Genomic DNA, 12,894 nt, shown 5'->3' with positions numbered 1-12,894 from the left:
AATATCCCCAACAATCCCACATCTGAAAACCAAAATAAAACACATCACCAACATTTACATTTGAATATATTTGTAATATTTAATATGACTTCAATTTTTTATGCTTCATTTCGCCTAGCTACAGATGAAAACTTTCGTATAATGTATAACAATCAATAATCGTTTTAGTTTAATATTAATCTTTATAATACAAATACAAACATTTGTTTCATTTACAATTCGAAATATGAAAAATTGTAATTTAAAATTTGTATACGCGTTGCGTTACTGACTTGAGTTTTTGATTCATTCAACATGGTACATTTGATTTAAGTTTCTTTATTAGTAGGCGTACGTGTAGGATGTCTATAACACTTTTGATTATTGTAATGCATTGTTTATTTAGTTTTGATTAGTAGTTGTAGCAAACGATGATCGAGTCGATTGGAATGCAATAAGAACGTGAATACAAATTTCAATAGCCCCCAGATGAGTCTATCCCATCCGAGGGAATACTATAAAGTTCGATATAATAAATTTGGCCAAATGTTTTGCTAGCACACACGATTACAACAGCAATGCATACAGTTACTAGAGTTCAGTTTTGATATGATCATGAATCACAACTATATATGTCCTATCCAATCGTTATGGATTAGTTATAATATACAAAATGTTGAGTAGGCGCAATATCAATGAGACGACTGTACATAGTTCGAGCTTCCGCTTTGATTAACTTGTTGTAAAATAATTAACAATGGTGGTTAGTTAAAAGTCTGTTTCTAAAAAGGCTACGCAATAGATCAACACAAAAATCCTTCCAAAAATTTCGAATAAAAATAAAGCATTCTTTGGAACGATAGCAAAAGCTTGTGGCAGCCTAAAACCGATAAAAACAATGTGTAAATATAGTTATATAGTTATATAGATACTTCGGTGTATAAGTAAGAATGACGAACGGCAACGTGAAAAGTGCCCGCTTTCGGGAACGGCTCAGTCTTCTGCTAAACTCAAAATCGAATGGCGATGATGTTGAGGACGTCATGGGTAAGAGGGACTATATCATCTGACTAAACGGCATACTGGCTGGGGATCAGCTTAGTGCTAGGCATTGTTGTTCTCGCCGCAGCATTGTATGCAGTCCATGCAGTTGTGCTACCTGTTGCCATCACTCTTTCGGCTCATATTCGATGAGGTCAGTTGGAGCTGTAAGAAATCAGAGCATATTTTTAGTCATCTCTTAGATGGGATGGATAACTTCAAGAGAAAAGCAATAGCGCGTGTGAAAAGTTGAGAGGGCGTGCAGGCAAGGCTCAAGCGTGCTGGGCATTGACTGACCTTTAATCCTTGCATTATTATTTGTGGTGTTCTTAAGCTTAACGTGTTTCAACTTTACGCACAACAACAACAGCAAGAAAAGTTAGGGTGAACATTACGATCAACAAAGTTAGAGACAGTAAAACGTTGAGAAACTCTCTTTAAGGTAAAGAACCCCATAAATTGAGTTACCTGCAAGGAACGAATGGTGTCCAGTAAAGCCTTCTTCTCCTCCAGCAGTATGCTTATATCATCCTGAGCAGCTTTCAAATAGGATCGCAGCACATCAGACTCCTGTTTGTTCTTTTGCCTTTAGGAAGATTCATAGAAAGATGAGTAACTTTATGAATTACATGATATTTTAGATATTACCTATAGCTCTCCGTGTTGACTTTCGAGTCCACTAGTTGCCTGCGCAGCTGATCGTTGTCCAGCTTCATCTGCTGCATCACCAGCTGCATGGACAGCAGTTCCCGATCCCTTTCTCGAGGGGCTCCAAATAAGGCACTGCCCAGCGCCTGATGCTGCGTGGCACTCATATTGGTATCTGCAATATAAAAGCCATTACTATAAGGATCGTTAAATCTTAATTTGGTATTTAGTCATATCCCACCTATAGGCTGTATGGTTAATAATCCACTCTTATCACGCTCCAGATGCATGCGACCAATGCATAGATTTATGGGCACTGGTCCCGGTGAGGTAATATTTACGGGTGGACGGTCCTCAAGCAAATTGATGCGTACATTCTCCAGATTTACCTAAGATATTAGCAGGTCTTTAGAAGCTGTAATTGAGACATGCCTATGGGGTTTATCTTACTGTTACAGGCATGGGCGGGGAGATGACCTCATCCTCGGCCAGATCACCCAGGCCAATTACGGTGCTCATGGACAGGTCCATGTTGATGTCTTTCACACGAATCTCGGCATGGTGAGTGATCCAGCTAAAATTCAAAAACAAGTATTAATAAAATTTTAAAATAATCATAATCCACTTAAAATAAACTGATTACTTACCTCTGAATGCGTTTGCGATCAATGATGCCCTCAATATCCTTTGGCATATTCAAAGTCTCCTCCAAGCGCAGACGAATGCAAGGTGGAGCCTCTGGATTATAAGGAGCCAGATTCCAGGCTTTGCAACGCGCTCCAAACTTGGTCTGATTTAAGGGGTAAAGATCACAGTACACTTTTAATTGAAGCTCAATAAAACCGTGATTAGCTACTTTTGAAAACAGCTAGAGAACAACATGCTAAGCTAGAGGCAACACACCATGCAATGTGGTTTTTGAGTTGAGTGGGTTTGAAAGTGTCATGATGTTATGGGTGTTATGGGAAAGATGGAAAAATGTTCCTTTTTGTTAAAGAAGCGGGTGTTTTTAGTTATATTGTTAGTTTTACCAGTACAGTAGTTAGTCGGTGGTATTTGACGCCAATGTTCTAGGTCAGTGAGTGCTGTACTTATTGTTCTACTGTACTTCTTTCGACCGCATTTACCTATGCAGTTTAAAAAAACTTCTATGTCAGAGGTAACCAATTCGTTGCAAATCATAAGTCATCAACAAAGCAAATACCAAGAAAATTATAAACTAAAATGGAATTCAGGTGGGGGGATCTAGACATGTAATTATTGTGTGGGAAGATCTAGCAAATATTTGGAGATAGCTTCGTCTAACCGGCATCACATGCTCAAAAATAACATTCGAACGAGTAAACCATTTCCAAACGAGTTCCGCAAGAGCCTCTCGATTGCTACAAAGGCAGAATGCTTGATCAAAGTAATTCCGGGGGGTATTCACAGTGGCTACCAGCTATGAACGACCCTGGACAAGCTATATATTAACTACTCAACTAGAGGCCAAGAACGCCAAAATGCGTTTGCGAACAAGCCAAAAGTCCACTACAATGAAAGGAAAAAGGTCGCACCAAAAACCATTAAATTATGTTAATAAATCATAATTTCGAGATAGTATATACAAAGCGTCAAATAATAATTATAATCTTAAGCAATTAATTAAGTTAAGAATTTCAATTTTTGTACATTTTATACCTTGTTTGCTTGATGCGCGATCTATTTTTTGTTGGAGTGTTGTTTGGTTGTTGTAGTTGGTGATTGTTGTTGGTTGTAGTTGTTGAAAGTTGTGTCATGTAAGGATTGTCATTTATCAATTTACAAGTGTTCGTTTCATGTTGATTATAAAGAGTTAAGCACAATAATTGGTTTTGAATTTGTTTTTGGTTTCGATTAGCACACATTGAGATTGATTTTGAGTATATTTAATATTTGTTTTAAGAGAGAAGAGAGAAAATATAATGAGAAAATGATTATATGACAAGTTATCTTACAGAACTTTGCTTTAAATAAACACTTTGGGGGATTCCCCAACAGATTGGAAAATATAGAAACTTTAACAGTGACTCATATAAGAAAATGTTCAGATAAAAGATATCGAAACATGCAGAAAGTTAAGCGCAAAACATTGAATTGAGCAAAATCTTTAGGGGAACTAAAGAATAACCATTGAATTAAGGTTGTTTTCATATTTACAAATCAAACAGAAAACAAATGAAAGACAAGGAACTAAAAAGATTCCAGCAAAAGCAAATGGAAACCGTCGGAAAAGTGTACCTGCAATTCGTCCCAGGGAATGGCGCCACATTCGTCACAGGAAACGGCAGCCACCTGCAGGCGAACCGAGGATTTGGGACCCTCCTGCTGACGAATCAGCTCCACGGTGGTCAACCTTTAAGGGTTATACAATTTATCAACTGATTTTCAAGGAATATTCAACACTAAAGCAACCTAAAGGTGGCCATGGACACCAGATCGCGTCGCCTCCAAGTGCTGCCCTCCGAGGGTTCCGATGGCGAGGACATGTTCGTCTTGTAGCTGCTCGGCTGCTCCTCGTACACCTCACTGGCCACTTCCACCGGCGAGGCCTTCATGTTGTTATCATTGGTGAAGGGATTAAGCCGGAACATGACATCCATGCAGTCCATGGTCTTGTCATCGCCCATCACAATGGCAAAGTTCTCCGAATCGGAGCTAATGTCGCTCTGTATGGAGAAGGTATCACTGGCATCGTCGTTCGGTGTGCCCGACTTAATGGCCGAGTCAATGGAGGTCATGAAGCTCGAGAAACCCTTCTTCATGGACAGCAGTCCCGAGTTAATCTCCTTGGTGAGACTGGGCACGGTGTCGCCTCCGCCAGTTCGACTAGCTGCACTCCGGCCACTCTTCGAGGCGGACGAGATCGATTGCGTTTGGGACTGCGGTTGCGTGGAGATGCCCGTATCCGGACGAGATCCCTGGCTAGGCGTGGATGAAGCCAACGTGGGCGTACTCTGTATCTGAACATTATAGCTGCAAAGAGAATGAAGTTAGTTGAATATATTCCATTTAAATCTAGCTAACCTCACCCATGCGTATTGGGATTGGATATGTGGATGCCACTGTCAAAAGGCGGGTCATTGGTCACCGGGGAAGGTGTCTCTACGCTGCCGAAGGTATTGCTCTTCAGCTGATCCAATGGCGGTGGTGTGGGCCAGGTGATGTTGCCGCCTAGTTGGGGTTTATCAGTATTATTTTAAAATTTTGATTACAAATCAAGGCTTACGATCAGTTTACAATATTATATATGCACTAGAATTGCTGCTTGGCTTAGTAATTTAGTACAAAAAGACATGCGAGATATTTATAAGGTGTGTTTATCTGAAGCCGAGTGGAAAAAGCCTATCCATAGTCAGTAATAATTTAAACATAGTATTCTCTTTTATTTAAATTAAAGCTATGAGTTTTTCTCACATAAAAATATAAAAATATATTTTTGGACCATGCTATTCTGAAGAATTCGCGGTGCTATTTTTGTTTTTTCTCTGTTTTAGGGAGGCCTAACGCAAGACTATAAGAAGAGGCTGACTAAAAAGTGCGGCTTGTTAACATAATGATAAAAAACGCGAATTCTTTAGAAACCTGTGAGTCACATTCTTAGAGATATTTTGAATCATACTAAAAAATTGTTTCGATTCAAAATATATCTCCCACACTGTGGATTCATTCCGGATTGCAGTTTAAATGACTTCCGAATTGAGAATGCTTAATATTTCCAATCGGCTTCAGTGGAACATCACCTAGATGGAGTGTCTAAGGTCCTAGGTGCCCAGCCTAAACGCATAACAATTGTAAAAGTTGAGGTACGATTCGTAAGCGACAATTACAGCGGCATGTGTAAACTGGCTCCTAGCAGGATTCTAGTTAGTCTGGTGATCTGAGTGATGGAAGGGTTAGTTAGTTGTATCTGGGTTAGGACTAAGAACAACACGATATCGGTGACAACTACGTGTAGGTTAGACATTAACTAGATTGTGTGTTAGATCGCAGTTTTGTTAGTTTTTGTGAGGAGTCACTTAACCATAAAACTAAAGAGAGTTGAAGAAGAGACAACAAAAGATATATAAATTCTTACTATTCATGTGTAAATCATCACCCAAACTAGCTGAATCGGGTACGACGCTTTCAGCATCACCACCACTTGATTCCTTACCAGGTGTTGGCGATGGCATCACGAGCGTCACCTCGATCTGCGGCACAACGCACCCAAAAATGATAGACTTTTGTTCGTTTTGCTGGGGATTACAGAAGGGGTTTTAGATTAAAAATGATCCTAATCGTTACTCCAACCAATCCTTATACCTTTTGCAATATGCGCTCGGCGTCCAGATTTAGGAAGGTGGACATCTCATTCAATTCCTCGGCGAGGCGCAGCAGGAAGAGCAGCTGATAGTGATCGATCTGCAGGCTGACCAGGTTCGAGATGTGCGCAATGGCATGAATATCCGCCGTGCGATCCGGAGCAGGCGCAGGTGGAGAGGCTCCCGCGGCAACGCCAGCGAGACGCACATCCTCATCGCTCAGGAAGGGATTGCACGGCTGGAGCGGCGGCAGCGTGGGCAGGGGGGCTAGGCCCATGCTCTCCATGCTGGCCGCCTTCCCGCCGCTCTTTCCCACATCCAGTTGTGCCTGGGCGGAGCCGGAGTGCAGCCACAGTGTGATGGGGACCGCGTCCACGAACGGAATGGATTTGTTGGGGCCCAGCGAGCGGGCGCCCAGGAAATCCACCCAAACCGGGTCCAGCTTGATGCACCACACATCCCGCGGCTCCAGCCACATGACATAACGGGATAGGTACTGCGTGGATGCGGATCGTGGCAGTTGTTGACCCGCCGTCGTCGGCGTTCCTGGTGACATCATGCTAACATCCGAGGCAGCCACATGAGAGAGAATGCGATCCGTTACAATGCACATGTCACCCTCGACGGAGGGAAAGCCGGAGCCAAAGACCAGGGATCCCTCCTGCAGAGAGTGCAGAGCCTGGGCCAGATCCGCCCTTGAGCTTCCCATCTCCCGGATGTTGGTCAACGCAAAGCGGGACACCTGAATCTGCATGGTCTTGGGCCGATCCTTTTGACTGGGAGCATCCACCGCTGCCTCCATGACGACACGCGGCATAATCGCTTCCACCTTGACATCCATGTACATCAGATTCGGCTCCTGGTCAACATTGACGGCGGCGGCCTTCTGTGTGCCATTGGAGCCATTGGAGGCAATCGAGCCGCGTGGCAGCTGCTCCTGTTGCGCATCCAGAGTGCTCTGGGATCCCACGCTGGTGCGGAGGAGACTCTCGTGCAGATTAAGGCCAAAGGAGTTGAGCCACAGGATTGAGCCGAGATCAAAGTGAACCTGAATGGGATTCACATGCACAAAGACCTTTGAGGGAGGCACTATTGGGGGAGCAAGAAATAGGATGAGTATTAGAAAAAAATTGTAATGCAGGGTAAACTCACATGGAAAGACAAAGTCCCCGGGATAGTAGAAGTAAGTATACTCCGCATGTATAATAGGCATCTCGGCAGGAAAGGAATACCGGTCCTTGTCACCTGCAAAGGTATGAAATATTTAATAATACTCCGATATGTAATTTCATTTAAGTAAAGTTAAGTTCAAATGCAACATGACATCAGCTGAGTTGGAATCTTTGTGATATTCACCTGAGGATTTGCTCTTCCTTTTATGTTGCGCTACAATTGCAACGATAACGACAATACAACAACAAAAGCGTTTTAGATGATTCATGGATTGGATGGAATGGTTGAGTTAGTTTTAAAGCAACGAGAGAAAGAGAGGCCAAAATGTTACATTAGTTGGAGATGCTAAAGACCCATTTTTACGAACTGAGTTATCAGGTGAGATAAAACATTATCTTTAAGGTTTAACAAGTTCTTGAAGAACAACTCTTCCATAAAATAGGTTCATTAGATATGGAGATGCTCAAAAGCCAATCTTGAGAACCGAGTTATTAGATAAGATATAACATCATCTAAAGCTTACAAAGTTGTTGAACAAGTACTCTTCCGTATAATCATTTCTTAGAATATGGAGATCCTCAAGACCCATTTTTAAAAACTGACATGAGATATCATGTTTAACAAGGTTTCGAAGATGTACTCTCCTATAAAATCAGTTCATAAAAGTGAAGCCTACTGATTACGTTTAGTGTTTGTGGGTTTTATGTAGGCGTGGCTTGTTGGCGATATCTATTCCGTTTCAAGATAGATCCATACCCGAAACAAATTCCTTGGGCATGGCCTTTTTCCCCGACGTGGTCACCCGATACAGGGTGAAGTCCTCGATACGCAAGATCACACATGAGCTCATCAACTTGGCCAAGTTCTCCAGCGTGCTCCTTTGCTGCGCTGCCTGGGAGAGTTGACTGTTGACGGAGGCAGTGCCGGAACCAGCTGAACCTCCTCCCGAACCACCAGCCAATCCGGCTGCTGTGGGCGTACTGCTGCCATTCGAGAAGCTGCCTGTTCCATGTTGTGAGCCCAGCATGCTGGCACTGAGCATAATCGGTGAGGCGGGAGTGCTCCGTTCCAGCGGCGCATGTGTCGCTGGTCGATTGGGCTGGCTCAGATTAAGCACGGCCTCCCGAAAGGCATTCAGCGATTCCTTGAGCCACAGAGCCGGCGCCACCGATGCCTCCTTGTACTTGGCCCAGTGCGAGCGATCCGATTTGGCCAGGTGATAGGGATAGTAGTCCACCTGAAAGGCGGTCACCGAGACCTGAAGGGCACCGCCCTTGTCCAAATCCGGGTAGCTGGAGCGTCCGTCTCCCTCGTCGTCGCACAGATGAAGATCAATCCGCTGGCTAAAGAAATGATACGAGGTCTCCCGCACATCGAAGGCGTTGAACATGCGTTGCGCATTCGTCGTGTGGGCGGATTCGGAGAGACGATTCTGCTGCTGCTCCACCTGGGCCTTGTACTCGGGCAGTGTCTGGAAGGGATTACATTTAAATAACTATTCCATGGTGATTACAAATCCATTTACTCACCTGCATTTTGCGAGCCGCCTTCGTCTTCTGGGTGGCATGAGTGGCTGCCTTGATCAATCCGGACAGGGAGTCCACAAAATGCAGAGCCGCCTTTAGTTGCGAGTCCGTGAGCACCCACAGCAGATCGTCCAGGATGAGGACCAGGCGGGAAGCGAGCAGCGAACAGTCGGAGAGCCGTTTCCGGATCGTGATGCGGCACCTGGCATGATTGGTCAGCAGTCGCAGTGGTGTCAACGACTTGTCCTGCGTGGAGCTCGCCTCAATGCGCACCGTTTGCCAGGAGAGCTCCTTGAAGATCAGTATGATGCCCTTCTGGGCATCCTTTAGCCGCGTCAGCCGAAGATCGGCATTCGCCCACTTGGGAGTCTTGGACTCGACACGGATGCGCGACATCTGAACGGAGGCGGTGAAGGCGGCGCTCACAAAGTTCACGTTCACCGTGTTAACCACTATGGTGATGCCATCGACCACCTTGTGGATGAAGCTGTATTTACCCTGTGGCACTTGCGGCAGAGCTGCGGCAGCAGCGGTGGGAGAGCCTGCTCCCGATCCACCGCCTGCATCTCGAGTCGTTGGGTTGCAGGTCTCTATGGTGATGCGCACTTCGTCCAGGGTCTGCGGGAAGGGATTGTGGATAACATAATATATTAATATTTATATAATATATGGTGTCTTTACTAATAAGCCCCTCTTAATTAAATCAAAAATCAATAAAGTCTTATTTAGGTTAAATAGTAAAAAATATATTATATTTAATATATTATATTTAACAAATTAAGTTTAAAATTTAAGTGTAAATTAAAATGTTGTTAATTCCACACCTCAGATGTTTTGAAGGCCTTAGCTGCTAGAGCTCTAAATTTAGTTAGCCTATAGTTTTAACTTTAAGCTAGCTTTATATAAATAAATAAACTAAATATTATATTTAAAATGTTTTGTATTTTTCAGGTATGTTTTCATTAGTTTAAAGTAATTTTAATCCGTTCTCCCGAATTAATAAATCTTTTAGTGGAAGATCCATTTAATTATAAACCAAAAACCAATTATATTTGACGATACTATAGTAAAAGTTTATGCTACAAAATAATATTATATTTAAAAGTCTTATGGTTTAATTAAAGTATACTCAATGGAAAATGTCTTTCAAGTAGTCTTTAAAAATGAGTAAAACCTTATATTTCTCCCATAAATTGCCCCTAATCCCCGGGATTACTCACCAACGTTATGGGTACGCTCTTGAGCTTGGTCCAGCTAATCCGGAAGGAGACATGATTGCACCAGGCGGAGGTGAGGCGCAGCCAGCTGGGCAGCTCCAGCAGCTCGGTGAGCACCCGCTCATCCAGTTCCAGGTTCGAGAGCTCGCCCTCGCCGCGAAAGGTGCTCAGGTTGATTTTGTCCGAGGAGAGGTTCTTCGTATAGCTATAATTAGAGTGAGGGATAATACAGTTGAGGGAGAAACAACTTGGGTCGCCTTGCTGTCCCAACAATTATATCAGCTTCATCGCACACGTCACATTGCATTTCTTAAGAGGGGGGTTTACATGGAAAAATAATGGAGGCTAGCAACTACATACATAATAAGGGGTTCGGAACTGTCGACGCCAGATGCTTGCCACCCAATTGACCCATTTCCCGCTAATGGTCGGGCATAATTGAAATCGAAATAAAGACATTGATTGGGTCAAAGTGGCGAGAAGTCCACGGTAGCGGAATTCCCCAACTTGCTACTTAAGAACTTTTGCCTAAGCATTAAGGAGTCTCCATCCCCTTGGATATTATAAATGCTGATCAGGTTAGCCCACATACCTTTTCAACTTGAAGGCAAGTACAAAAAATGATAACAGCCTCGTCGGGGTTATAAAAAGCTTTTCTTTTATCCCCAACTTTTACCCCCCTTCAAACTTGGGCAACAAGTTTGCTTTGCATTTACACATTTTTGGCCGCGTTATGTTATAAACTTGGCTTGTTTGCAGCCTAATTGCGTGGAAGGGAACTCGAGAACCGAAGGGAAAGTGCCCGAATGGGGCACAAAAGATATATCCACAGAGGGGCCAAGACAAAGGCAATGTGTTCACGGGTAAATATGCCTTTGTTTAAGCAGGTGGCAGGACTTGACATATTAAAGTCCATGCGTGGGGGCGAATATATATAAATAAGTGCTCGGAATAGAGCATGAAAGCGTTATTACTATGTATTTCCCTGGAAAACGCACTTCAAAGCTAATTAACTGTGTTTATAAGCTACATGACCTGTTCTGTATTTATAATTTATAAATTTGCCATTTTTTATTAAGGAAATTTCACAGCAATTAACCCTATAGGGTTTATCTTTATTGAACACTTATCCCACTTATCCCATCTCCTTATTTATGGGTCAACTGGTTACTTTGTATTACCCTGCTTAAAATGTTGATAGCATCAGAATACTTGATACAAAAAACCGTAATTGATTGTATATATGAAAAACACTTCGTTTAATTGCAAATAATATCAATTAGATAATTGGAAATGATATAAATTATATAGTATTTAAAGCTTTCTTTAAGCAAGCTTTCTTAAGAACGATTAGCTATGAAAATAAAGTTATTTAAAGGGGATTTTAAACCATGTTGACCAATATCTACAATTTTCCAGACTGATGTAGTATTTATCTTTGCTGCATACATATGTACTACCCTTACTAAACAATTTGGGGAACATGCCAATTAACCTTATAGGGTTAATCTTTATTTAGAACACTTATCCCATCTCTATATTTATGGGTCAACTGGTTACTAAAATGTTGATAGCATCAAAATACTTTATACAAAAAACCGTAATTGATTGTATATTTGAAAAACACTTCGTTTAATTGCAAATAATATCAAAGGAAATTATATAAATTGTATAGTATTTAAAGCTTTTTTAAGCAATCTTTCTTAAGAAAAAAAATTCTTTAAAGAGGGGATTTTAAACAAATATTTACTTAAACCAATACTTACAATTTTTCAGGTTAATGTAGTATTTATCTTTGGGGCATATGTACTACCCTAACTAAACAATTTGGGAAACCCCCTTTTTGGGAAGCAGTGTTTATAACTTCGAGTAAACAAATAAACATTGGATTTCGCTGCTTTGGCCGTAAGAACCCCTTTATTTTCTCGGTTACATCGGGGTTATATCGGGTAACCGTCATAAGTAAACCATATTGCGGCGAGGACAAGACGGAAAATTGAATTTTGCATGCAAATGCTGGAAAACGAGTTTAGGGGAATGGGAATTCGATTTCGCAGAGACGACGATGCGGCGCCAGAATAAAAAAAAACAACAGATGAGGAGGAAAAAAAAGAAAAGTAGCCAGGGTGGGTGGGGAATTGGCAAGGGCAATCCACTTGTTACTTTAAAAAGGGGGCGGGGTGGGCGTGGGGCGAATTAGCAAGGGACCAGGCCAACGGTAAACGATAAAAAAAAGGCATAAAAGCGGGCAGTGTACAGGTGGAATAACGACTAACGGTACTCTGGGGTGGGTGGGAAGCTGCGAACAGTACACACACACACACACACACAGGCACAGAAAATCCATCAGAATGCGGAAAAGTGGGAAAAATCAATTCCGTGTCCAAGTTCTCCACTTTGCAAGCTGTTTTAATCAAGTTTCGTAATTCGATTTGCTGGGCGCAAAACGAACTTAGCGGGGCAAACTTACATGGACAAGTGTTTGAGTAGTTGGTTCTTTATCAGCGAGACCATCTTGCGACGTCAGCAGCGGGCAGCGGACAGCAACAATAAACAACAAACAAAAAGCAAAACAAATAAGCAGCCACTGGAAGTATCTGCCGGGTTGAAGAGTTCAACTGAAGCCGCGCAACATGGCTCCTTCAAAAATCATTGATACACATATATTGCATATATTGTATGCAAATGGCACTGGGTTTTCCGCAACTCGCCAAATTCACTTTCAATTTTTCTCACTGTTGCACTTGTATCGCACTCGATTCTGATTGGAAACTGCTGGCTGCTGGCTTTTCTTCGATTCACGTCGCTCACATAGTCGCCAGTGGGTGGGCTGATGACTTCCGATCAAACGGGGCGCGGATTAGTCATATTTAGGGACCCCTTCGATTCCAAATCTTATCTTGATTTTCGCGTAAGAGACGCAAACTCTTTTTGCCTTTGCCTCTGCCTTTTGCTTTGCTGACCAGTGTTGCACAACGACTGGCGGAG

The 12,894-nt window shown here is 42.5% G+C and overlaps 1 protein-coding gene across 5 annotated transcripts; it reads right to left on the bottom strand.

Annotated features, from left to right (window-relative positions):
* Positions 1 to 142: 142 nt before the first annotated feature.
* On the bottom strand, positions 143 to 12,880 carry LOC119547385 (UHRF1-binding protein 1). 5 transcript variants are annotated; one of them, XM_037854222.1, is made up of 18 exons: positions 12,377 to 12,880; positions 9,910 to 10,111; positions 8,693 to 9,307; positions 7,920 to 8,634; positions 7,347 to 7,376; positions 7,143 to 7,235; positions 5,992 to 7,079; positions 5,765 to 5,924; positions 4,719 to 4,860; positions 4,102 to 4,662; positions 3,928 to 4,042; positions 3,349 to 3,369; positions 2,316 to 2,458; positions 2,119 to 2,242; positions 1,910 to 2,057; positions 1,669 to 1,843; positions 1,489 to 1,606; positions 143 to 1,185 (listed from the first exon to the last, which is right to left on the bottom strand). In XM_037854222.1, the coding sequence occupies exons 1-18, from the start codon at positions 12,418 to 12,420 to the stop codon at positions 1,135 to 1,137; spliced, it is 4,545 nt and encodes a 1,514-aa protein (XP_037710150.1). In that variant the 5' UTR covers positions 12,421 to 12,880; the 3' UTR covers positions 143 to 1,134. The 5 variants fall into 5 exon arrangements, with proteins under 5 accessions (XP_037710150.1, XP_037710153.1, XP_037710151.1 ...); XM_037854225.1 differs by having other exon boundaries at positions 5,843 to 5,924; XM_037854223.1 differs by lacking the exon at positions 3,349 to 3,369.
* Between the last annotated feature and the right edge of the window lie 14 nt (positions 12,881 to 12,894).

Source organism: Drosophila subpulchrella, chromosome 2L (assembly GCF_014743375.2).
Source record: "Drosophila subpulchrella strain 33 F10 #4 breed RU33 chromosome 2L, RU_Dsub_v1.1 Primary Assembly, whole genome shotgun sequence".
In the NCBI taxonomy this organism is placed as follows: Eukaryota; Metazoa; Arthropoda; class Insecta; order Diptera; family Drosophilidae; genus Drosophila; species Drosophila subpulchrella.
The sequence above is the reverse complement of the archived record's forward strand: the minus strand, read 5'-3'. Positions and strand labels throughout refer to the sequence as shown.